This window comes from Falco punctatus, assembly GCF_963210335.1.
Source record: "Falco punctatus genome assembly, chromosome: 1".
Lineage (NCBI taxonomy): Eukaryota > Metazoa > Chordata > Aves > Falconiformes > Falconidae > Falco > Falco punctatus.
The window spans coordinates 95,051,862-95,076,554 of record NC_137580.1 but is presented as its reverse complement, the minus strand read 5'-3'; the positions used below and the strand labels follow the sequence as shown (position 1 = coordinate 95,076,554).

The window sequence follows — 24,693 nt, the reverse complement described above, 5'->3', positions numbered from 1 at the left end:
CACAGCAGTCAGTAAAGACTGACTTGGGGACATTCTGTATTCCTCTTTTTATAGCAAACCCTTTGAATCCAAGCAAGAAAGATCCAGAGTGAGATCATGACATTCTCTGCAGCATCCCTGGAGGAGATGATGGAGTCACAGCAGAATATCAGAGCAGTAAAACCTACTCTGCTATAGAAGTAGATTCAGGAAGGCAGATTTTTACTCTGTTCCCCTGTTAAAACATTGCCTAAAGGATCCTCCAATGCAAACTTCAGATGGGAGCCATCTCCCTCCAGGAGAGAGGGATGCAAGAACAGATTATGGGTTGTTTTTAGGGGAACATGCCTGATACTGCTGTGCTAACGCTGGGCATCTCCTCTAGCCCGGGCCAGCTACCATGCCCCCATCACCCCCGCATTATACCAACACAAGCAGCAGATTATTGCTGCTCCAAAGAAATTACAGCCTAATTAAGGCCACACTCCAGCAACGAAAACCGCATGGGTGAAACTCCATGTTCACTGGGAGAGCGAGACCCTGGGGTCTCGCAGTTGGCTTTGAGAAGGGGACAAAGACAGGATCCCAGATAATTCAGGCAAGGTCAGTGAATCCAGCCCATGCACCAGGGAGAGCTCCTGACTGGCCATGCACACCTACCATTGATAATCCTGGCCACCCGCCACAGCCGCAGGAGTATCAGGAGCCCAACAGCTTCAAACTCATGCTCCCGGAAAATGAGGACAACGTCGAGGATGAATGACACGATGACGACGATCCCGTCCAGCACTTCAAACTTGTGGTGGAAGAACTCCCAGCGGTAGACAAAGACTTTAAACCCCACCTCAACCAGGAAGATGGTTAAAATGGAAAGGGAGAGGTAATGGAAAACCTGGAAAAAGACAGTGCAAGTTTAGGGCCAGGGAACCCTCCTGTGTGCACATGAGCAGGGCAGGGCTGGAGAACCTCCACCGCTCAAGGGCACGTCGGATTTGGCTCTACAGGGATTCTCCTGCTCTGAAGGACAAGCAAAGCAAGCGTGTGGCAGCCAGCGGCTTTAGGTAAGCCAGATCACGAGGGGTGAAGACAACCAGGAGAAGTGTGGAGAACACGATTCAGCTCTGCCACAGCCCAAGGAAACACCAAGCTGCTGCACAGCCTGGCACGAGCCAGGCCAGGCTGGCCCCCTGTGCTGCGGGGCTGTCACACAAGTCCCTGCAAGACCTTCGTATGCCTGCAAGTGCCAGCGCAGCAAGGCTGAAGGTCCAGGTCCTGCCTTGCCCAGTCATCCTGCCCAGCAGGCTTTGAACCACCAGAGAGGGAAATCACACTTTGTGTTGACATTTCTCTGCATTTTACCTTTGGGGTTATATTATATTTGTCCGGATGGATGATTTTCAGGTCCATAAGCAATTCCCCCAGAACCAACAAGGCATCCAGGATGACCAAGCAAACAACCAGGATCTGTCAGAGAGAAGAACCAACATGAACACCCTCCCAGCACAGACAGATCAGCAAGAGGAGCCGATGTGACCTTCAGCTAAATGTGCCCCAATGCCCTGCACCCCCAGTTCCGCTGGTTTTATTTCATGGAGCTTTCTGTTGCTCCCATCTAGGACTCCCACCCCCGCAGCCCCTGGTTAGTGGGTTATTTCTGCAAAGTCTCACCCACACGAAACCGCCTGGCTCCCCACCAAACCCAGCCACTTCCCACCGCTTGGCATGGGGGGGTCTTCTGGAGTGCACATGCCTCTGCTGGTGCCGCAAGAAGCGTGCACCGAGCCTTGTCACCGCTCAGGAAACATCTGCACCTGCTGCCGATCGGCTTGTTTCCGACAGGACAGCTCAGCTCGTGAGCTCGGTGCTGCTCCCAGCCCGCCTTCAGCTCCATCCCACATCAGCTTGGCTGTCACAGGCACTTTTGGCCAAATCTCACTCCCATCTCCCTTTAGCCTGGGTTCATTCCGCCTCACCTGAAACCTGTGGGAACTGAAGAGCTTTTTCATCATGTCCTGGAAGGAGATGCGGCTCCTGGCGGGCTCCAGCTTGATCTCCGAATCTGGCTGCTTCTCCCCATTCTCCCCAGCCACCTCCTCCTCCTCCTCCCATTTCTGATAGTCATTGCTCCACTGCACGGGGTCATCGCCCACCACTGTGAAGTGCTTCAGGTACCTGGACATGACTCTGAATCAAGCTGGCATCACCTTGCCAACGTCTGCAGGACAAGAGCAAAGTGTCACCACTCCTCTGCAGGCTGACCAAGAATGCCAAATCTCCCTCGGTCCCCCGCAGCAAGCGTGACAGTGATGCTCAGATGAGACGGCCAGTGTGGATGGGCCCTGCTGACAGGAAATTGCTTAATGGTGGTGCTGCTTGTTTTGCATCACCTCCCACCAGCCTCCTCGGTGCTGTCTGCACCCTGTGGTGCTGCTCTAAAAGGAGGAACTTCCTCGCGAGGTATTTCCAAACATCTCAAAACAAAGCATCGATTACAGGAGAAAAAAAACACACCAGCCCTTATCTCGCATCTCGTGATGTGAGAGGAGGCAGCTGCTGATTTCTGTTGGAAAGAGCCATTGTGTTTCCGGACACATGGAAAAAGCTGTTAGACACTGATCGATGGAGGTTGTATTGGGCAAAAGCCGGAAGCAGGTGATGTCCTCCCCTTTGTCCCTCATTCCCTCCACGCTGGGGCAGGCTGCTTTTGGTGGGTTTGAGATGAACCCTCCGCTGCGCTCCCAGCGCTGCCCTGTCCCTGCAGGTGGCTGCAGCTGCAGCCCAGCTGCCCCCAGTCTAACGGGCACCCTCACTCTCCAGCCAGGCCACCAAGCTGAAGAGCAACCACCATTTCCCTTCGCTAACATCAGCGGCCCGCCTTATTTCAGCCTCTGCAGGCTAACCAAGCAGGTGATGCCTGCACCCAGCCTGGCCGGCGGGCGATGCTGTCCTCCCCCATCCCCTCCCTGTGTCCCCTAGAGCTGACCTCACCCTTGGCCATCCTGTCCCATCCCCGCAGGCACCCAGCGAGGGCCAGGAGCCATCCCAAACCTGCAGATGATCCCAGTTGAAGCTCGGCACGGAGAACAGTGGCAGGAGGGGCTCCATCTGCACCCTTGCAGCCCCACCAGCTTGCTCTTCCTCTCTGGGCAACCTGGCCAGACTCCCTGGCCACCAACCCTGCCGAGAACCACTCTGGCCACCGGCGGCCACGTCCCCATCCCATCCCGGCTGTCTGTGCATCCGTCCTTGGCCAAAGCCACCCGGGGAGCTCAGCACAGCTCTTGGCCCGCTGGAGCTGCCGTGGGCCTGGCCGGAGGGCCCCTTGGCCGCGGGGTGCTGGGGGCCCACGCTGGGACCCGCTCCGGTGGCTACTGGAGGGGACACGGACCTGGTCGGGGATGGAGATAGCCCCCCGCTGGGGCACAGCGCCAGCACCTTCCCCCCGCCGCTCCCGGGCGCCGAGCGGAGCCCCCGGAGCGCTGCCCCCTCCGTGTGCAGCCCCCCGGCCGCAGCGGGACGGGCCCGGGGCTCGCTGGCGCCCGCAGCCGCCGCCGGTGGATGGGGCTGCCCGGCCTCCCCGCACCCGGGCGGGACCCCCGAGGGGAAGGACGTGGCGCGCCCCCCCTCCCCCGGGCCGGCACTCACCGGGCCAAGCCACCCTCCCCCCCGCCCTGGGCCCCGGTACCCGGTACCGTGCGCGTCCCGGCTGCGCCCGCCGCCCTGCGCCTGCCCCGGTGCTGCAGGGCCGCCCCCGGCCCGGCCCGGCCCCGCCTCCCCCGGCCCCGCCGCGCCCGGAGAGCTCCGGGGGGGTCCCGCAGCCCCAGCCCCCGGGGGGTCCTGCTCCGACATTTCCCGGTTTCCCAGCTTCCCCCGCTCAGGCTGGCTGCGAGACGTCCCTGGGCGGGAGCTGCCGGAGCCGGACGGAGTTTAAATTTTTTTTGGTGTTGTTTTTAAACTTTTTTTAATCAGCCCCACCCGACAAAGCGAGCGGGCACCCAGGGGAGGCGTGAATTCGGTCTTGCGCCTCTGCCGAAGTCCGAGCTGCGGGGCATGGAGGGGTCCCGCAAAGGGGGTGGGGGTCCAGGGGTCTAAAGTGCAAGACCTAGAGATCAGGCCTGGATTAACCTGCCTCCAGTCACAGGCTCCTGTTTTATCAGAAAGCTTCTTCTCCCTTCGAATTCCCTGCTGCTTTCCAAACGCAAGCCAGTTTGGGAAGCATCCCAAGCAAACTGGGCTGTGAGGTGGTTCAGGGACCCACCAGTACCACCCCGCTGCTGGGGCAAACCTCAGCTGCTTCTAATTCTCCCCTAACAAAGAAACACCTCCCCACTGCTGCGCTCCTAAAGCCTCGAGACTTTGTTTCCTTAGAAACAAGTTTGTTTCTTGGGAAAGGCTTCCTCCCGGAGAGTGCCCAAAACTTTTCCTGGGAACCTAAAATTTTCCAGCACCTCATCCCAAAGTGCACAGACCCTCCTTGGGGCAATGGGGACCCAGCACAAATCACCCACCCCCATCCCTCAACCATCACCCTGAACCCCCTACTTGCAGTGATCAGCTGAGCACCCAGGAGTAGGACGGCAAAGCCACAATCCTGAACCAGCAGCAGGAGTTTTATCCCATGGGTTTCCAGCTAATTCAGGCATTTTGGTCTCAGCTGACTCCAGTTAAGACCAACGCAATCAGCTGATGGTGGAAGGGACCAGCTCGGGGCTGGAGCTGCAGGTGGGAGATCTGCTGAGAGCTCAGCGGACCCTTTTTGGTCAGGAGTGCAGGTTTTAAGGAGAAAACACAGACCAGCTTCTGTTTCCCCGTGAGCTGAGCCCTCCCTGCACCACAACCAGCACCAAATGTGAAGCCTCATTGTCAGAACTTAAATAAAATCCCAATAATCTGCATGTGCCCACAGAGCTCCGAGGGGCCACACATTCCCCGTGTCTGCCAGGTGCCCTGGTGGTCTAGCGGGACAAGATGCCACCAGCAGAGCCACAGAGCTCTTGGTGAGGACCAGGCTGGTGCCAGGGTGTGATTTAAGGGTAAAATCACCGTAAACCTCTTCCCAGCCCACTGGCGGGTTAAATCCTGGTTTCTACACTTCCCACCGCAACAGCACGCTGTTTCACAAGCCCAATCCGTTAATCTCAGCCTGAGCCGCTCTGCTTTGGGATAGCGGGAGTCAGGACTGTGTGCCTGAGCTGCAGAGGGTGAAGCCCATGGGCTCCCCAAAGCACCAGGGCAGAGCCCGGAGCCCACCCTCAGCACCAGGATCGGGACCCCCAGCGGCTGCTGTGCCCCCAGGATGGGAGGTCGTGGGCTCCCAGCGGTTAAATTCCAGTGTATGAGGGACTGAAGCTGCCGGGTGTCACCTGCAGGCAGAGGGGAACAGGGACAGAAGATGGCCAGAGTGAGGAAGGGCTTGGATTGCATCTTACACAGAAAAAAAGCTTTTTAAACTTGAACACAGATGCCCGTGAAGACAAGAAACTAGAAAGGTGTTTTCTAACACCGCCCCCCGCCGAGGCATAAGCCCCTCTTTTCAACAGAAGCGGGAAGGTTGGATAACCCGACTGCTTGGGAAGAGCTCGACCTCAGGAACTCAGCAGCTCCCTCAAGTCCCTGAGGAGAGCACGCTTTGTCCTTTGCAAGCCACAACGCTGAGTGGCATGGTGGCACAGCGCATGGGTAGGTCAGCCCACCCCTAGCACCCCCCACCAGCCCCTCCCCCCCCCCACAATGAAGTGCTGGGGGCGTCCCGGTGCTTTGCAGTGCACGGGGGCCTGATGCTGCTGCACCCTTAAAACGTTCTTCCCTAGATCCAGCCCTCATTCCACAATTAATATCATTCAGAGGTTAAATTTGGGTCTAAAGTACATCGTATGCATCAGGGGTATGTGTGCCCAGAACTTCTGCACCCTCCCACCAAGCCCTGAGCACCGCTGGGGAGCGGGGCTGAACACTGCACCCAAAATTAACATTGTTGTCAGTTGTCAAGCTCCACAGCTTCACTTCACAACACGGGCCCGAAAGCCACAATAGCACTGACACATCCTAAAGCAAGCCAGGGACAATCAGAGATGACCTGTGCTAAAAAATAGCCTTTCCACAGCTAGGTGGGAGGGAGGACTCTGTCCATTTCGAAGGAACTAAAGAGAAACACCCCACTATCTATAGGGTAATGCCCAGACCCATAGATAGCGCATCTTACCGCTCCTTTACAGAGCAACGCGGTTCTGTTAGACTTGGGCAACGGCAAAGGGCGCAAGAGGAAGAACGAAGAGATCTTGGGTTGGTCACAACTTCCCTGCTGCCTTCTGTGGAGCCCTTCAGCCCTGCCTGCTGCAGCCCGCCCTTCCAGCGCTGCCAAGCTCGGGGCCAGCAGGGCTGGGGGAGAAGGGCCTCCATTCCACGTGTAAACCAGGTGTTCCTCCAAGTAACATCACAGAAAAGCAATAGGAATGGGCATCTCCCGCTCCTCTCTGTCTACGGATGAAAACCCCCAGCCCCAAGTGGGTGTCAGACGCGCTTCCGCACTTTCGCTCACAAGCTGTAGGGTGCTGAGCAGGTTGTCTCCACCCTGCCGCGCACCCCGAGCAGCTGCAGGCCCGGGGTACATGATCCACCCCGGGGGAATGCAGCCAAGCAGACAACACAGCCCAGAGCAGGCATGTGTGTCACAAAAACGGCATTTGAGGAGAGAAAAAAACCAAGTCACCAAGGAAAAAGGCATGACATGGTGACAGGCAGGGTGGCTGGCAAGCTGTGGTTGCAGAGATGGGTTAATGCATTCCTTTAGGTACGAGTCATGTGAAAACTGGCTCCACATGTGCTCCATTATTCACTTGATCAATAAAAGACAGCAGGTGACTATTTTACAAGGAGGGAGAAACATTACAGAGCTATAAAGAAAACCACAAGTGTGATTTAAAGGGTGAAAGTAAATTTGTGAGGAAGCCTCCAACAGGCAATCTCTGACACCTAATACAATGAACTCATCGAAAGTTACCAAGAGGTTGTTCGATTAATTAGCTTGGGGGGTAGGTAGAGTAGGAAAAGGCTCTTTGATTTGGCAGGGAGATAAATGTAGAAATAAAATCAATGGCTGGGGGCTGCCCAGAAAATGCATTCTTGTCAAAAAAGCTCTGCTCACTCCAGAAGAGAAGGGGAACTCATGCGCTACGTGGGATGCCAGAACAGAGCCGGTGGTCTCTCTAAGCTGGGCACTGCAAGTCCTCCAGGAGCAGGCTCCACCACGCACCTGACGCTTGGTGCTGCAGCCAGTTCAGGCCAGGCTAGTTAGTGATGCTGAAGAAACCACGTCATCTGACATCTAAAAATCCTGCAGGATTTCCCACAAGGCACACAGGAGAGAAAGCAGCAGAAGGAACACAGACCAATGGTGCACAGCATCCCAGGCAAGGCAGCACGCTGCCCAGAGCCCACATCACACCTCATCCATTACCCTCGAGGCAACTCGCTGCAGCTGGTGTGCACCAAACCTTGCTAACAGCAGCAACAGCAGTTTACTCAACTTCCCTTCTTTGCTAAGAATTTAGTTTTTTAATTAAAAACTGGAGGAAATCAGTCTTGTCCTTTTAAGTCCACAGTCCCAACAACACCGTACTTTTAAGGCTAATCTCACTCGAGGTACACTCAAGCAGAGATGAGCACGTCCTCCCACATGCGTGCCACTGGAAACTGCTGCCGCAACACAAGGCCCGGCCCTTCGCCACCCTGGCCCAAGCCAGGACACTCCTCTGGTGAGAGGCTCCTGTATTTAAAGGCAATATATATGTTAAAACTCCAGGAGCAGATCTAAATCCAACCCTCCTGTTAAAAACATGCCTCTGGTGCCTGTAGCTTAGACAAATCCAAACCAAGAATTTGTGGGTTTCCAGAACAATTTATTTATCTAAGTCAGGTCCTCTGATAGCAGTAGTGTATATGTGGTGATAAACCGACACTGAGAAGATTTAACAATTTCTTCATTTAATAAGTGATTTTCACTACATGGTATTGTACACTGTTATCTGTTCAAAAAAGATTAACAGTTTTTAAAAAACAAGGTTCTGTGAGAGATTTATATAAACCGGCGACAGAGACCAACACCTCTGGCTGGCTTACCAAGCTATGTTCCAGGTTTCTTTGTAGAACAAAGTCTTTAGGCTAAACACACAAAACTGTCCGGGCAGACCTAGAACCACCGCCGCAACTTCCAGCTTCGACACTGGCTGCCACTGGGTTGATGCCGCCGGAGAACGGTCCCCTTGAGTGACCGTACGGAAACTGTACAAAAATGTGTGTTTACTTTGACTATGAATAAAATAAACAGCACAGCATTTCTACTTGCTATTTCAAGTCAGGACTTCCTTTTATCTCCAAGAGGAAGGCGTGAGTGGAAGGCCCTGCCAACTCAGTGTGGTGGGTCGTGTACAAAGTTTTCTAAGCGAACTTTGGCTTCAGGAAAGAGACACAAACACTTAAAATAATGGCTTTAATTGTCATTTGAAGTATACGGAGGGGGATGTGTCTGAATTAAATATACATCATACCAGTGACGCTGGCGGGGCTGAAGGTTATTTCTAATGCTGACAGCAATAAAACCAACGTGTACATGACAAGACATTAAAGGAAAAGCAATCCCTTTTAAACAAAATTTAACGTAAAAAAAGTTCACAGTGGTTTGTATAAACAGTATGTAATTTCTGACAGTACAAATTTCTACTCTCACAGCACACTAGTGCCCTCTTTAGATCCTAAAGAAGAAAACAAGCATTTACACTACTCATTGTACAGATTCCGAAAGTCAGTTGTACAATTACCCAGAACAACAGGATAAGATGCTGTGGAGTGTACAGCTGTAACACCAACGAAAGGTAAGTTTAAAACTCTTTTCCTGGGAGTGAGAAAAGTCTGTCATTCGCTGTTACAACCAGCAAATGCCATTCATCAAATCAAAAGGAAAACCACAAACACATTATCTATTTTGAGCAAGCTGAACAGTACACATTACAGTTTTAAAAATGGAGGTTATATACTATAATACAAGTCCCAACAAGGCAGCACCAAAGTGACTATTTCTTTGCTTGTTTTGTGATCATACCCCTGGGAGGCGTTACAGGTCTGCTGGAATTGGGCTTCTTTTTCTCTGCAGGTTTCAAAATCTGAAAAGATAGTTCCGTCATTTAGCAAAAAGTTTTAGCTTTCTTCCAATTAATTCACTAGTGAAGGTATTATACAGGTCATCCGGACGAGTCACCAATGTGCCAAGAAACAAATGTGTTTCCTACTCAGAGCTATGACAGAGCAGCTGATCTGAGCGCCCACGCCAGTGGGAGCAGGCTAACAGCTAGTAGCTCTGCTCGGATGATTTAATTCCAGGGTAAACCAGCTCATCTACTCACACCAGCACGGGCTTATCAGATTTTTGAAGACCTGAGCGCACTCACAGAACCCTGTCTGCATGCAGTATCTGTAAATACCTGAAACAAGCATTATGGCTTTGTAATAGTCAAGCACCCATTCAAAACAGAGCAAATTTAAAGTATGACTACTCTTAACTAGGAGGTGAAACCTTCAGATACCATACCTGAAAGGAGCACATTAGAGTTTCATCCACACTCATCATGGCACCCGCATTATCAAATTCTCCACAGTAATTTGGGGCAGAAAAGAGAGTTACCAATTGCCTTTTTGCAAAAAACTCGTATCCATCTTCAACAACCTTTAGAGAGGAAGCAGAAACATTAGACTGGACAACTTCTTCCTGCCAAGGTGCAAAGCAGCTTTAACAGAGCCAGCAGCTGAAAAACTGGCTCCATCTAAGGAACACAAGTTCCAAACTTTTACACCAAAACAGGAAGACCATCGCAGGATCCAGTTCAGCAACAGAGCCCATTAGCAATGAGAAAACCAGGATTCTGCAAGGTTCAAGACAATCTTGTTCTGGAATCAGAGCCACAATTTATATGTCTTAAGAAAAATAACGGTCATTACATGGCTTGTTGAACATTGGAACAAGCTGTTCAGAGATAGTGGAACCTCAATCCTTGCAGATATTTAAGACTTAGCTGGACAAGATCCTCAGCAACTCAGGCTTACACTGGTTTGTCTGGTGTTGAGTACACGTGTGTAGGGTTGAACCAGACAACCACCTCCGGTCCCTCCGAACCTAAATCATTCTATGGTTTACCATAGAAAATTGAAATACCTGATGAGCTCTACATATGAGATCCAGGTCATGTTTATGGAGAAACTTAGCAACCACTTCAGCTCCAAATGTGAAGGACACTCCTCTGTCATTTTCACCCCAGCCTAAGACATCCTTGTCAGGGTCAGACCACAAGAGATCACAAAGTAGACCTTGATCTGGTACATCAGTGGGGCGCATAATTCGTCTTATCTGTTCCATTGACTGAAGGTCTGGTGACAAACCTGTTCAAAGTTAAGACATGGGCAGTTCACGTTTTAGCCCAACTTTGCTTTCCAAGACTGAGGTATTAATTAAAGACAAAACAATTTGTATTCAAACTGATTCACCACTGCAATTTTGCATAGTTCAATAGCAATATTAACTGACATTTTTTTAATCCAGCATTTGTTTCAAAGCTTTTGTAACAGAAGACGAGTCGCTTTCTAGAAGATTTACTGGAAGCAAGATAAGCAAAGCCATTTCCACATTTTACAGGATTACAAGAATCTCACTAATATTTTGCAAGTGCCTGTTAAAAGAGCTGTTAAGTAAAAGAGGCAATAATACTAGAAATCACAGGGTATGTTTATTTTAACAATCAGGCCTAGCAAAATGAAATACAGTATCAAACAGACCTCATACTATTTTTCACTGATAGGTCTCCTCAGGCAACTGTAATTACTTGCAAGTGATAAAACATTTAAAGTGCAGTTTGTATTTTATTACTTCCAAAAGTTGCACAAAGCAGGTATCACACAGAGTAAGAGAGCCAGTTTCTACAACTGAAACTCCAAACTCATGTTGGATGGGGCTTTGAGCAACCTGATCTAGTGAAAGATGTCCCTGCCCATGGCAGTGGGGGATTCTACTAAGGAATCTTTAAAGGTGCCTTCCAACCCAAACCATTCTATGATTCTATGAAAACATGAATGTTTTCAGAATGTACATAAAACTCCTAGTCATGTAAGCCTCAAAAAAACCTCTACAAGGATTCTTTACACAAAAGGAGAGGCTATTCAATAGGCCTTCTGGTACTGAAGTTACAAAGCTGCCAGCTCAACAGTTCATAGAACTGATAGTCATCAAACTCAACCCTACCTCACAGAGGAACCAAGGCAGAGAAAAATCCCTACAGTTTTGAAGCCTCAGCAACATAAACATGAAATTGCCCTGACAGATACTAGAGTATTACAGTTTCTCAGATATCAACTAAGGAACTGTTACTTACCTCCGTGACAGCAGAATATTTTCTCGTCCACAATAGCTGCGATTGGTAAACAGTTAAAACAGTCTGTGAAGGTTTTCCACAGCTTAATATTGTATCTTCTCTTACCTAGAAGACATTTTGGAGAAAAAACAATCAATATGCTTTTCTAACACAACTATAACCAAGCTAACACGGCTGCCTTAAGTCTGCTAAGTCTTGCAAAAAGTTAGCATTAAAGCCTAGATACAGTTTATCTTCTATGATACCCACTGACATACTTTATTGCTTCTAACAAAGTTGCAAAGGTCTCTTCCAGTGTGGCAGAGTACTCTGAGGTGGCTCTGAGGACAGCACAGGTCTGTTCAACCGAATGATATTCCACTGTTGGCAGCCAGACTCTCCAGTCTCAACTTTACTTTGGAAAATTACCTCTTGGAGAAGTTGATCCATTTCAGAAAATCTTGCCCTTTGCTGTTGTCTTCAGGGGAAGACAGCAATTCTTAGAAAGCATATTTTCTGTAAAGTTCTGCTAGTGCTTTACCCCATAAAGTCTCTCTAGGCAAAGAAACAGGACTGAAAAATGAAAGCGCTGCAGTTTTACTTTCAAAGGGACTCTCCCAACAGATATGAACCCTGAACATTTGTGATATATGACTAAACCCGTGATTAATCTCCAAGGAGTCAACTCTGAAATACCACACATCTTTGTTTCCTCATTGAAGGGGAACAAGACATGGAGAGTACATCTTGTAAGCTACAAGCCAAGTATGTCCCACAACACAAGCTGTGGGAATGCTTCAGTGCACAAATTAACAGTTTAATCTCTTCTACATTATCGGGATTTATTAAGTCACATCCTTTGAAACATGAACATACACTTCCACTTCACAGCAAAATTACTTGCTCTGTTAGTGTAAGGTCTACATATAGTCTGTCATAACAGACCTTAACGCACTCCACAGTGACTGAGCGGGCACATTAACTACCTACTAACACTGTGCTTGTTCTAAAGGCATGCTCATGGTGCCACATGAATACACGCACATTTCTTCATTAAAAGGCTGATGCACTGGTTCAAGTAACAACTTCTGCAGCTGAAGCCACCTACTGAAAGAACAAGTATCTGGTGCTCAACCCAAGCACACATCACATGAAGGCTTCACACACTTTGCCCCATTTGTGAAAGGAAGTTTCTGCCAAAGTAACAGCACACAATACAGCAGGACTGCACCCAGAGAAGGGCAAAGTTGTTTTTTTTTGTTGTTTTTTTTTGTTTGTTTTGTTTTTTAAATTACAGAGTTACAGGTCTTAATATGAAGTAGGCTGGAAGCACTGTAACATAACCACAGTAAAGACCAGCCCCATTCACCAAGTTCAGTTACAACAGAGGTGAACTTCTGTAAAGCACATCAAGTAAAATCTCCCATGAGATGACCTTATCTTAAGAACTTCAACAACAGGAACCAGTGAGAACTGTTAGTTAACACAGCAGCCAATAAACAAAACTACCCACTTACATGCTGCTTTGTACTGTGAGGATCAGACTCCAACAGGATGAGGGAAGGGACACGTTTCCCTTCCTAAAATAGGCCGAGGGCCCCCTGAAGTGCACAAAGGGAACTGTGAGGGAAGAATCCCCTAACACTGCAACACTAGCACCTCCTACAATGCTTTCCCAAGCCAAATATGCACACATCTGTATTACTTACATTCATCATAAAACCCATAAATTCTGTTGATGCTGGCACACTCATGGTTCCCTCTGAGGAGGAAAAAATTCTCTGGGTATTTAATTTTGTAGGCCAATAGAAGACAAATAGTTTCTAAAGACTGCTTTCCTCTGTCAACATAATCACCAAGGAACAGGTAGTTGCTTTCTGGTGGAAAACCTCCATATTCAAAGAGTCGAAGCAAGTCATAGTACTGTCCGTGGATGTCACCTGCAAAGAGTAGTCAGAAACAACATGTAAGTGACCCTTTGCTACATTCTTTGATTGATGTGAGAGAAAAAACAAATGAATGATGCTTCAGAAAGTAAGAGACTTGTTAGATACTGCCTACAACATACTTAAAAATTAGTTCATGTATATAAAATTATCACATTCTCAAGTTTGATGTCTATGTAAAGCAATGGTTAACTGCACTAATATGAAAGTATGTAGCTACTTAAAAATATTGACACATGTAAAACAAAACCAAGATGCCAAGAAACCAACTGCATATTCAAATGAAAATCTGACATCCAGTTAAATCCTTTCCTTGACTAGTGGCTCTGAGATCAGGAACCTTTACCTCATCCTTCAAATTTCCACACAGCATTAGTAATACTGATGGAAAACTGGCCACCTGGGGAACGTGCTCTCCTTTGTACCAGCCGCGGTGTTTTCTTGAAACACTCAGTAATTCAAATTCTAGCAGTGAAGTCGTATTGAAAATGAAGTTGGTATTTCTGCCTTAGGTTTAAATCATGGTTTTGTTTCTGACAAGCAGAACACTGCATCATGATTTTAGACTACCAATGTTATAAATATTGAACAAGGTACTTCAATTTGAAGTAAATCCTCAGTGTTAGAGGAGGATAAAATACTGTTTGCTGGAAGCTTTTAGAAGTGCATTTATTGAGGCTTTTATTTTGACAAAACTAGACATGTACACGTGTGCAAAATGAGCATCACTGCATACAAGTATGGTGAAACCAAATTAGAGAGCAATTCCAAGAAACTGGGGAGAAATTTAAGTTTCCAGCAGGATTATTTTAAAATACTGTCAAACCACTGTTCAACTCTGAACAGCAGCTACAATAAACTACTGTAGTTCTCCTTTGTTTCCTGTTGTTCAGTCATGACTGGCCCAAATATTTCACTGATTCAAAAATTCCTTTCCAAAACTTTGTATGAATCACCTCCCCGAGAGAGCTAACAAAACTAGGCCAGTTACTTTTTGGGTTTGCATAATTTTGGTCCCCACTTCAATTCCTACATTTTTTACCTCCTCCCAGTCCTCTGCCCTAAGCATCCAGCAAGGTTTTATTTTTCCTTTTGCTACAATAATTTATTAGTTCCACTCTTAATAAGTGAAAGTAGCATCTGGCATTTGTTCTCTGCTTAAGGTCTGCATTTATCTGACACCCACCCTTAGAGCATTCAAATCAAAATCACAGTACTCACCACATATTTTCAGTGGAGCTTCAAGTTCTAGTAGAATAGGTTGACTCAGAAAGATTTCCCTGGATTTTAAGCACAGTCCTCTAATTTCATTTTCTTGCAGTTGGACATTTTTGCCTGGTTTTGATCCTCGCACTGTCAGAAGGAGCCAGAAGTCAGTTATCAAAATCAACAATATCCCTGGTGTTCTTTTAAGAGCCTGACTAAATGCCAGTTTAATACAGAATGAGAAGATAACAGGGTAGTATCAGTCTGCTGAGGTGAAACTGCACTGCTGTTACCAGAGAAAGGGTGGCATGTTCTGTTTCAGTTGTATGTTACTTTCATTTAACAGAAGTCATGGCTTAACACTTCCCCCGTTAAATGTCACATTTAAAATAGCATCCATTTAGTTCTATTTAGTTATAAAACCCATCTTGGACAATGTGACTGGATTTTTTTGATTTATTTTTTTTTAAATGAAGCAGCTCTACACTTGTTCTCTGGAAAGCTGTCTGAACTTGAGAAAAGGAAGTCCCCCATTTAATCATCAATATCATAGCTCAAACATGTCAGCTTCCCTAAGCTATCACATAACCTTGCCCGACAGATTATCTAAAACAAGACTACAGTCCCAATAAATACTGTGCTGCCCCCCATCCTACACTGCAGTTCGCACACATGGAAGAAAAATAAGCCTATGATTGGCAGGTCAGAACTATACGTAAGGAAACATTTTTGGATCACAACAAAACAGCTCTTATCATTGCCTCTGAGCATAGTAAAAAACAAGCTAGTAAGAGAGCTACACCTCCCAGCCTCAGACCATTTCCCTGCCCCACCATCACCGCAATCTCCCCCACTACAACAACTCACAGTAATGGGTTCCGTTAAACATCCATCAAAGTTTTCTTTCCCAGCCCGGACAAGGACACCAGCTTGGCTTGAACAAGTTCCTACAGCCACCAGCACAGCTTTCCCTCCACTTATCTATCACTTTCCGATTTATGTTGTCCAGAAATACAAAGGACATTTCTATAGCAGCAATGCTGTAACTATGACTAAATTGCATGCAACAGCATTAACAGGGTTAGAATAAGACTAAGTTAAAAATTGTGACTATGCCATTATTGGTGAGGCTTATTATATTTTTATTTGGTGTCAAAACCACTGACAACATGCAGCCATCTACAACATAACCCATTGGTTAGCCATATCAAAGCCTCAGAACTTTAGCCTCAGATACCTGGAAACACTCTGGCAACACCTCCAGAAACAGAATCACTACACCGGTAGTCGCCTAGTTAGGTAACTTACTGTATACAACTCATATGGCACTGAGACTTAAGAATCTATACTCTTACCCACAACGGCTTGATCTTTAGTTTCAAAAAAGCAAGCAACAAGCCCCAAATGCTTTCAAATACAAGAACCTTCCTGAATTCCTAAAGAACCTTTTAGACACCATTTCAGTCTAATTCCCTTGACACTGTTTAACCTTAGAGCGAGAAATGTGGAAGCTACCAATGACTCAAATCTCTGTACTGTCACTGTGGGACTTATATGAAATCAAGTGAGAACTGCAGTAGGAAAAGCTGGGGGTGGGTGGGACAGGGGGAATCCTTTAGGAAGGGAAGAAAAAGGTTGTGTTCCAAAGGGATTACAATTTCTCGTTAGTACAGAAGACTCCTACTTTTGTGCAAGCTTCTGATCCAAGAGTGGGAAACATTGTTCAGTTACAGTGAATCTGATCTAGACCAAGAATAAAACAATGATTGGGTAACATCCATCCACAAAATCAAGTGACACTGGATGCAATTTCTGCCAGCACTTACAGTGTCACTACTAAAACAATTCTACCCTGCACACTGACTCCCAGAGACCCTAGCCATGGCAGCACAGGCTGCCCAACAAAATAACTGACAATATCCTAAACCACACAACCTTTCCTCAAACAAGCTTCAAAATTAAACTTCAGTTCAAATTACAATGTATACTGACTGTGACATTAAGTTAATTGTAGGTCAAAAGTCATGGCTTTATTAATGTTATCTTTCAAACAGTACATGCTCCCTTATTATTCACTGCCTATGTATTATTACTCAAGACTGACATTACATGGCAACACTGGAAATACCACTAAACTTCATGTCTTCCATTAAAATATTCGAAGTAATGAAGCATATAAACGAAAGTTAAATCTTTGTCACAGCAGTTTATCATGCATGAGGCTTTTCATCCACACAGTAATTTCTTCATCCATACAGTAATTTTCCAAACGCTCCTGAGCAATGAGCAAGTTACTTGAAATACCAAATACCCCAAAGCAATAAAACCCAGCAACTTATAGAATAAAGCTATCAGCTGGCTGAATTATAAATGTTAAATTTTCCCTTCCTCTTAAATTTTACAATTCACCTTTGTTTTTGAGATAATATATTTGTATTTAGTTTTCTGAGAAGCCAAAAATCTAACCTTCCATGATTTGGTCTTGTTAGGAATTGCTAAAACCAAACCCAGTATCTCGCATCCATAAATTAAAAAGTATTAAATATTATACAGCCTATGTAATGCACTGAGTCATAAAGCTCATGAATAAAGCATGTGCATTCATTTTTGCTGAAGATTAAATTAAAATCTGAAAACTGACTGTTTCATATACAAGCTTCCTATGTTTCTCCAATGTATTTTCATTGAACCAGTATAATCTCCATGCAGTTTTAGTCATCTGCTTGTAGAAAAAACAGATCAAAAGTGCTTTGGTGCTTACACACTCACTTGCACAGACACCAGAAGGATGAAGGAACAGGACAATTTGATGCAATTCCATGGCACACTGCTGGCCAACGACATTTTGACTACTTTCGTCCAACATGGAATCAGCACAGAATAAATGGGTGTGTCTGGAGTCTTCTAACACTGACCTATATATCCTGAAAAGCTAGAAATATTATTTTTAGCTTAAGAAGAATCAATATGCAGAAGTGCATGTTGATTTGAGAAATCTGTGTTTTTAGTGCAAGGATTTTCTCATCCATGATGAAAGAGCTGGCAAGGAAACACAAGATGTTCAGTCTGAATGACTTCTTAAAAGGTTTCTCTGAGTCTTCAAGTTATTTAGGCCCACTAAGAAAGGCAAAAATAATCTACTTTGAAAAATATGTTGTGTCTACAGTTTTTCCCTGCTTTGGGCCAAACCAAGGCAGCCTGTAGATACCAGACAGTATAATATTAATTGGCAGCATGGTCTTCCAAAGAGGGTCCCCCGTGGAGAGTCGGCCAAGTCACGACAATCACACCAATATCAATATGGCTACATGCTGTGCTCACTTTACTAAACAGGTCATATTTATAACTTAAACCGACCGCTCACCCGACTTTACACACAGGTGATCGGATAAAAGTCTCTGGGCCATGTAGGGGTCCGTGTCGCTGACTGGTGGGCATGCTGCAGGCGCCTGATCAGAGTGTGCCGATGAGAGTGTGTTGATTTCGCGGTTCCCAGGACTTGCTCTGCACCTGGTTTCTTGTTTGTGCATAGCTTGTTTTCCTTCTCCCACTGCTTGTTCCCAGGACAATTTAAAGATGCTTTCCAGCTTCAACTAACAGGCCTGGGTTGTCCAACCTGGACAATGGTAACATATGTGCTCGGTCCTTTAAAAATCCCTCTACAGTCTTAAAAGTCAAGAGAGCAGCCCAATAGCACTGTACATGCCCATTTGTTCTTTCAATGTGTAAAGAACATAACCTCAGAAATGACAGCCTGAAACTGACAGTGGAACAAGCTAAAGATTAACCAGCTGAGGAAAAATATAATTTGAAATGGGCAGACTTTTATTTGTGTTTTGTCTCAACATACTGCTGCACTATTTTCAGACAGTAATATATTCCCACCCTTTTTAACACAGAGATACTCCCGTTTTTAAATAATTTTTTGAGAGCCTGAATTTCAATGTCCAGTCTGGGCAGTCTTTAACAAGGAAAATCATCTCCACTGTACAAGCACGAGAAGTTTTGGAAAAATTAAGTTCTCCACTGGATGGGCATGAGTACAGCAACAGTACTCCCTCCCTGGAGCCCGGATTATCTCTGCAGAGGTACTGACGTGAAAACATGTTGCAACTATGAAAATTAACATTGCTTTCCAAGACAAGGAGGAGAACTGCTGGAAAGCAACAACAGATACCAAGTCTAAACCGAAAGTGTATTATTAACAGAGGTGAGTGCAGTATGACAGCCGCCCAGCAGAGGGGGAAAAGGAAGTAAAAGGAAGGAGAGCAAGAACTTAACCTGTCATTTTGGTCAAGAAAACAGAGCTACTACAAGGCATAGCTGCAGCAGCCAGGAGTTAAAGCACTGCTTAGCATCTAGGATAATTTCTATACATTCCTCTGTGATGGATAAACGGGTCAAGAACTGTGGGGTCAAGAACATACAACAGTCAGAAGACCACACGCATGTAGACTACAACAGACTTCTACACCGCATCCCATCACCTGCGTTTTCCAATATTCAGTTTGATGCCAAACAATCCTTTAACAAAAGGCAAATGCTACTGCAAAACTGAGTATATTCCTCATTCAAGGCTAATATGAAAGGGACAGATACTTTGGAAAGCATTCAAAAATAGCAGAAAATCCAAACTACTAGAAATTTCAGTGATCCAAACATCTCATTTTCCTTCAGTGCTACATTAAAAGAAGCAGTTGAAACGGTGTCAACTGAAGCGCTAGAATCAAGTTCTCATACAGAAAATGTTTTAAAGAAAATAGGCTGTCAGCAGGTCAGTTCATTTTTTGGCTTATTAAACAAGTCTCTCAGTTTTACCATATTTTACATTAAGATGTTTGCAATCCTAGAGACATGTCCAAAAATACTGCAGGTTGTTTTTAATCTTGTTTTTAGCAGTTCCTGACAACAGTTTCACATTCAGTTTTGCACCACAGACACAAAGGGAATAAATAACTTGAAAGTGGTTGATGTAAAAAAGGTATTACTTTACTGCAGGCACTACCAACTTTGATCAGATCATTTCAAATTCAAAATTGAAACTGAAAAGCAACTGCTCAGTGCCTGAGCCTCTAAAAAGAAAAAGTTCTAGTCTACTTTTAGTATGACAAAAGTTCACAACAGCATTACCAAAGAGAAGATTCTGCATGACTGCAAAACTGGAATGAAAAAATTTCGTCTTTTAACATACTTCCACACTGGACAGAGCTATTAGCAACATGTACTCTTGCTGATCACAAATACTCAGACATGACAAATTCCTCCACTTTGCTGACTGAGCAAACACAGAATTTAACTGACTTATCTGAATCCATGGCAGTGATAGGGATCTAGTCCTTGTCTTCCAAATGCAGAGCTATTTCCCATTATTAGAACCACAGCAGAAAACAATTCACATTAAGCTACACAAACTATGGAAAATTAATACAGTTTGAGGTCAAAAAGTGCTTCTTGTCTATTAGAAGCTTTGTCATACCATCCCAACTCATCAACAAGGGAAATCTGACATTTCAGATTAACACCTGTGAGAATCAGACAGACGCTTAGCACAGTACATGCAGCTAAACAGCAAGCAAACCTTCAGACCCAATTGGTGCTGTATTTAGCAGAAAGGTGAAAAAAATAAAATCAGAGAACTGCACTTGTAAGAAACTCTTACAAGTCTTCTCTGTTGTCAGCAAAAGTTTATTCACACTCTAGCTCAACTATTTTTAATAATGGAATGACCCCCTTTCCCCATTTAAAGCGAATTAGAAAGAATATTTCTTTGACAGCTATACAACAGGCTTTACTGGGAATAGAAATCTGTGGGTGTATAAACAGAAAAGTCTGGAGGATTTACAGTATTTTTGCCGATTTTTGTGCACAAAGCAGGATTTCAGCTTTCAGAATGGCTACCAACATACTAGCCTCACATGGCTTTAGCCGAAGCAGCCTTCATTCATTACTTAGCTTCTTCCTTAATAGCATCTGCAGAGCCTGCAGCACGAAAAAGATTTTCAGAAACTTCTTTCAACTTGGGTTCCACCTTCATATGTTGAAATTGCATTATTTCACTCTGCCATTTATTGTTACCATAAGATTAATATATTTCAATCTTGTTTTCTAGATGTTACTATGGGCTCTATTGTCAAACTAGACCCTACCTATCTGTGAAAAGCTGCCAACACACTAGATGAAGGAAACTGATAAGGGGCTCAAGTAATGGGAACGTCATCTGACATGAAACAGAAACAAAGTCATGCTCACAGGTAGGGAATCCTGGAATTTGTCACTCATTCTTCACCTGGAGCTGAGCAAGAATTCTGCCATTTCCTGGAACTCTATCCATGACCATACAGATGCCACCGATTTTTCATCTTACAGGGATCTTTTCTAGCACTTTCTTGTCTACGGGCAGTATTGACTTAGCAGACACGCAGAGGCACAAGCTCAGAACCACAAAGTTACTTACTACAGTACTCCTCCTAGAAGGAAAGTAATTCATTCCCATGTTTGCCCCTTCTTATTCCTCAATAAAATTAGTTAGTTCCATAAATATTTGAGCCTTTATCGACTATCAAGAACATTTAGGACACATTTCAATACTCAGTGCAGGATATTGTCATTTACTATACTTTAGAAGCCCTACTCTTACGAAAATTATTGTTAGTACAGTTATTAAAAGTGACAAAATTAGACAACCTGTACCCATGAAATTGTTCCTAGCAGAACACAACCCTCATTAGTAAAGAAGGTAAAAATATAAATTCAATTACTGCAAAAAAAGATCAGTATGTTCAGTGTTCTCATTGAACAGTCTTCCAAGGTTCAGAATAATGTTACTGAAAAATGGTTTTCGTGATATTTCAGTGCCAAATGGCTCTGTACTATAAGCCTCTGGCACAAGACTGACTCTTCAAATATTTACCTTAGAATGAGAAGGTGAATATATACTTCCAGATCTTTAAATAACAAACTAATGATTTCAGCTAACTAGCCTAATGTGGGTTAGTAAAACTAACTATTTGGGGGAAAGTAACAATAAGACCATTTGATCAGAGAAATCAGGATAGACAGCAAGTAAAAGCCCCTCATAAATACATTATTAATACCCTATACTAAGAACAAAAGTGAGAGTAATTTATTATTTACCCTTCACTTTATCTCGACCATTAGACTAGATTCACTACTGGCATAGCTCTCTTGGTCTATTCCAACAGTGTAATGCTAAGGCATATTACAAAACACAAATACTGGCTTAACTGTATTTTCTCTCTGATTTGAATTACTTGATCAAGCATCTCCTTAACACTCAGGTTTGTTATCTTTAAAAAGGAACGGATAAAGCCCCTGTTCATATCCTTTGCATTTTAGTAGTAAAATCACCTAAAGTTTAGCTGTTACAAAAATATGTTAAGTATACAGTTGAAAGACAGCTGCAATGAAATACCAAATTGTTCTAAAAATTAAAGCTTGCACAAGGATTTGGGCAACTCAGTTTGTTAGTAAGCTGATTATTAAAACAGATTTTGCAGTGTTTTCATGCTTGAGCATGATTTTTAATCTGTGTGCAACCCTGTCTGAAAAGGATCACTTGAAACAGAGTTCTGGCACAAGCACATCAGACTTCGTATAATTAACATTATGTGCTTGTTCTAGCAGAACCACACTGAAAAAAGAATTTATTGTTTGCTCCAAATCTATATAGTATGTGAATCCTCACACATACTTCAGCTTTTTTTTCCCCTCCATTTAATACTATGCAGATCTCCACCTTGGAAGTTCAGGCCTGTCACCAATCTAGCCGGACCTTAGTAATTTCAGGGTAAAGAAGAATCAAATTTTAAACAACCTAAGAGAATGGCATTTACACAGTAATTCACACAATTTAGCACTATAAAAAATGCAGTGTTTGCTAAAATGCAGTATTATTTTGCCTCTTCTGGGGGAAAAAAAGTATACAAATGACAGACTGCCACAAAGGTCAATCATTACTCTGTCTGGCAAAGATGTTCGCAACAAATATTTAATAAACAACAAAACTAGCATAGGTTACTAACACTGGTAATTGTTTTAAATGTTGAAAGACAATCACTGCCTGAAGGAATCCAAAATCCCAGCTGAAATGTCAATAAAGGAAAAAGATTAATTTCAGTGCTGGCAGCTGATGCAACCTCAGGTAACATCTTTAGTTGCATGAACTGTCTTCTTGTAAGATCTTGTCAGTAAACCTTCCAAAGCCCGATTTACAAACTCTCCTTCAAATGTTTTATACTGATATAAGCTGGGTATGAACATAACATATTGACATAGTACATCTTACTACTTTTTGAAACTTAAACAAGAGAAATAATTCAACATCATTCAGGTCTCTTTCTAGGATTATTTTATTCCATGTTTTTGATATTAAGAACTCACACTTGGAGCAAACTGCGTTAGTTACACTGGGGGAAATCAACTAAGAATTGTAACTAATACTTGCAGTAAAACTGATCATGTATTATTAACATGTCACCAAACATAAGACATACAAGACCTGACACCTGCAAATTGCACTACTGGAGTTTCAGGAAAATCCTGGTCTGAATTTATAAAGTAAAAACTTTAAATAATTTAAACCAGAACAGTTCAAATTGGTAACAGACATAACCAAAAACAGAGAAAAAACCCTATTTAATTTTACTTACTATAGTTCAACAATCCTGTAACGCAGCTAAAGGATTTGTAACTCCAAATAATTTCTAAAGTAGCACAATTGTTCCTCTGCCTGACCTTCTGCTATCCAAACCATTACACAAGCAAAATATTTTAAGAAGGGTGCAATACAGCTGAAAGACGTTTCTTCACCATTTGTCTCAGCAACATCTCAGATGACTTCGTGCCAAATAGAAAAGTTTAATCCCTGACCAAGCTCTTCAAGCGCAAGTCCAGATAAGGCGCCTGCCCTGACACACATGAAATGAAGCTGGATCAAGCTAGCTTCGTTTCTGAATAATTATTATTTTCCCTGATGCCTGGAAGAAAATGTATCATTAGCTACTTCTCAGCCTTTTGCCCTAAGAAAGATTAGTCCAAAATCGTAGTCCGGTGCTGACCCGTGCAACTGAAGGGACGATGCTGAAGGTAGCCCCTGCAACTTCTAGGTTTTCCTTTGATTTACAAACTCTCAAGCAACTCTTTTCAACACAAAGCACTAACAACACAAGACAATAAGCCCTTCCACAGACCGTCTGAAAGACCGAAACCCGACCCTCTACTCACACCTAAAAAGTCACCAGATGCTACGAATGATGAGCCAAAGTCCTATGGTAGCATTAACGCAAGCAGCTAATCAAAGCTAAACCCACGATATCCTCAAGTCTCCTCCCGACTTTCTGAAAAGCTGCCTCAACAGACCCTTTACACACGCTAGGTCTTACTTCCAGAGCCCCACGACTACTCAGCCAAGCACAGAGCCCTCGTACATGTGCGGAAGCTAAGAGAAAACCCCAGGTTTTTTTTAAACAGTGCCCTACGTAAATACTACTAAATGAAGCACCTCCTTAGAGCTGCAGGGGAGGAGGAGGGCAGGCGGCTGACCCAAACACTGCACCGGGCGCACAGAGGGGACCGGAGGGCACAAACAGCTCGGAAACACAAGGGCTGAGGGAAAAGTTGGGACTGACAGGCAGAGCCGCCCGGGGCGGCGGCGGAGGCGAGCCCCGGCGAGACAAAGCGCCTCGGCGCCCCTCCATTTTGCCCCCCCGACCTCACCGGGCAGGCAGGACGCCGTGCATCACCCGCGGCGGCGGCTGAGGCGGGACCCCGAGGCGCCGCACCGGCGGGCTCCCGGGCACCGGCTCGGCCGCCCCCCGCCCACCATGGCCCCCCGCCCCCCAGACCATGGCCCCCCGCCCCGTGCCATCCCCGACCCTCACCCTCCAGCAGCCGTTGGATGATGCTGTCGATGTTGAGCTTGTCTATATCCGCCATCGCCTCTCAGCGGACGGGCGGACCCCTCCCCGAGGCTCCCCCTCCCTCCGCTCGCTGCTTGGCCGGCACGTCTCCCCTTGTTCTGGCTCAGCTTCTCCCCTTCCTCCTCTCCTCCCCGCTCTCCTTCTTCCCTCTCGCTCTTCCCCCTCGGCTCCCCCCCTCGACCGCTGCTCTCGGCAGAGACCCAGCACTGAACAAAATGGCCGCCGTCTCCT

The 24,693-nt window shown here is 45.3% G+C and overlaps 2 protein-coding genes across 4 annotated transcripts in view; both read right to left on the bottom strand.

Annotated features, from left to right (window-relative positions):
* HVCN1 (hydrogen voltage gated channel 1) overlaps positions 1 to 3,817 on the bottom strand; it is a 54,968-nt gene extending 51,151 nt beyond the window's left edge. Inside the window, exons 1-4 of one of the 3 annotated variants that reach the window (XM_080406739.1) lie at positions 3,672 to 3,817; positions 1,953 to 2,194; positions 1,339 to 1,443; positions 640 to 871 (exon numbers count right to left, since the gene is read on the bottom strand). In XM_080406739.1, the coding sequence (XP_080262865.1) occupies positions 640 to 871; positions 1,339 to 1,443; positions 1,953 to 2,159 (544 nt within the window). In that variant the 5' untranslated portion in view covers positions 2,160 to 2,194; positions 3,672 to 3,817. Of the gene's footprint in view, positions 1 to 639; positions 872 to 1,338; positions 1,444 to 1,952; positions 2,362 to 3,027; positions 3,600 to 3,671 lie in introns of those variants that run through there. The other 2 variants (XM_080406740.1, XM_080406738.1) reach the window with 2 other exon arrangements.
* A 4,128-nt stretch (positions 3,818 to 7,945) lies between these two features.
* On the bottom strand, positions 7,946 to 24,679 carry PPP1CC (protein phosphatase 1 catalytic subunit gamma). The gene is made up of 7 exons (XM_080406678.1): positions 24,424 to 24,679; positions 14,540 to 14,671; positions 13,082 to 13,312; positions 11,394 to 11,498; positions 10,184 to 10,407; positions 9,563 to 9,697; positions 7,946 to 9,137 (listed from the first exon to the last, which is right to left on the bottom strand). Exons 1-7 carry the CDS (start codon positions 24,476 to 24,478, stop codon positions 9,048 to 9,050), a joined length of 972 nt encoding a protein of 323 aa, XP_080262804.1. The 5' UTR covers positions 24,479 to 24,679; the 3' UTR covers positions 7,946 to 9,047.
* Positions 24,680 to 24,693: the final 14 nt, after the last annotated feature.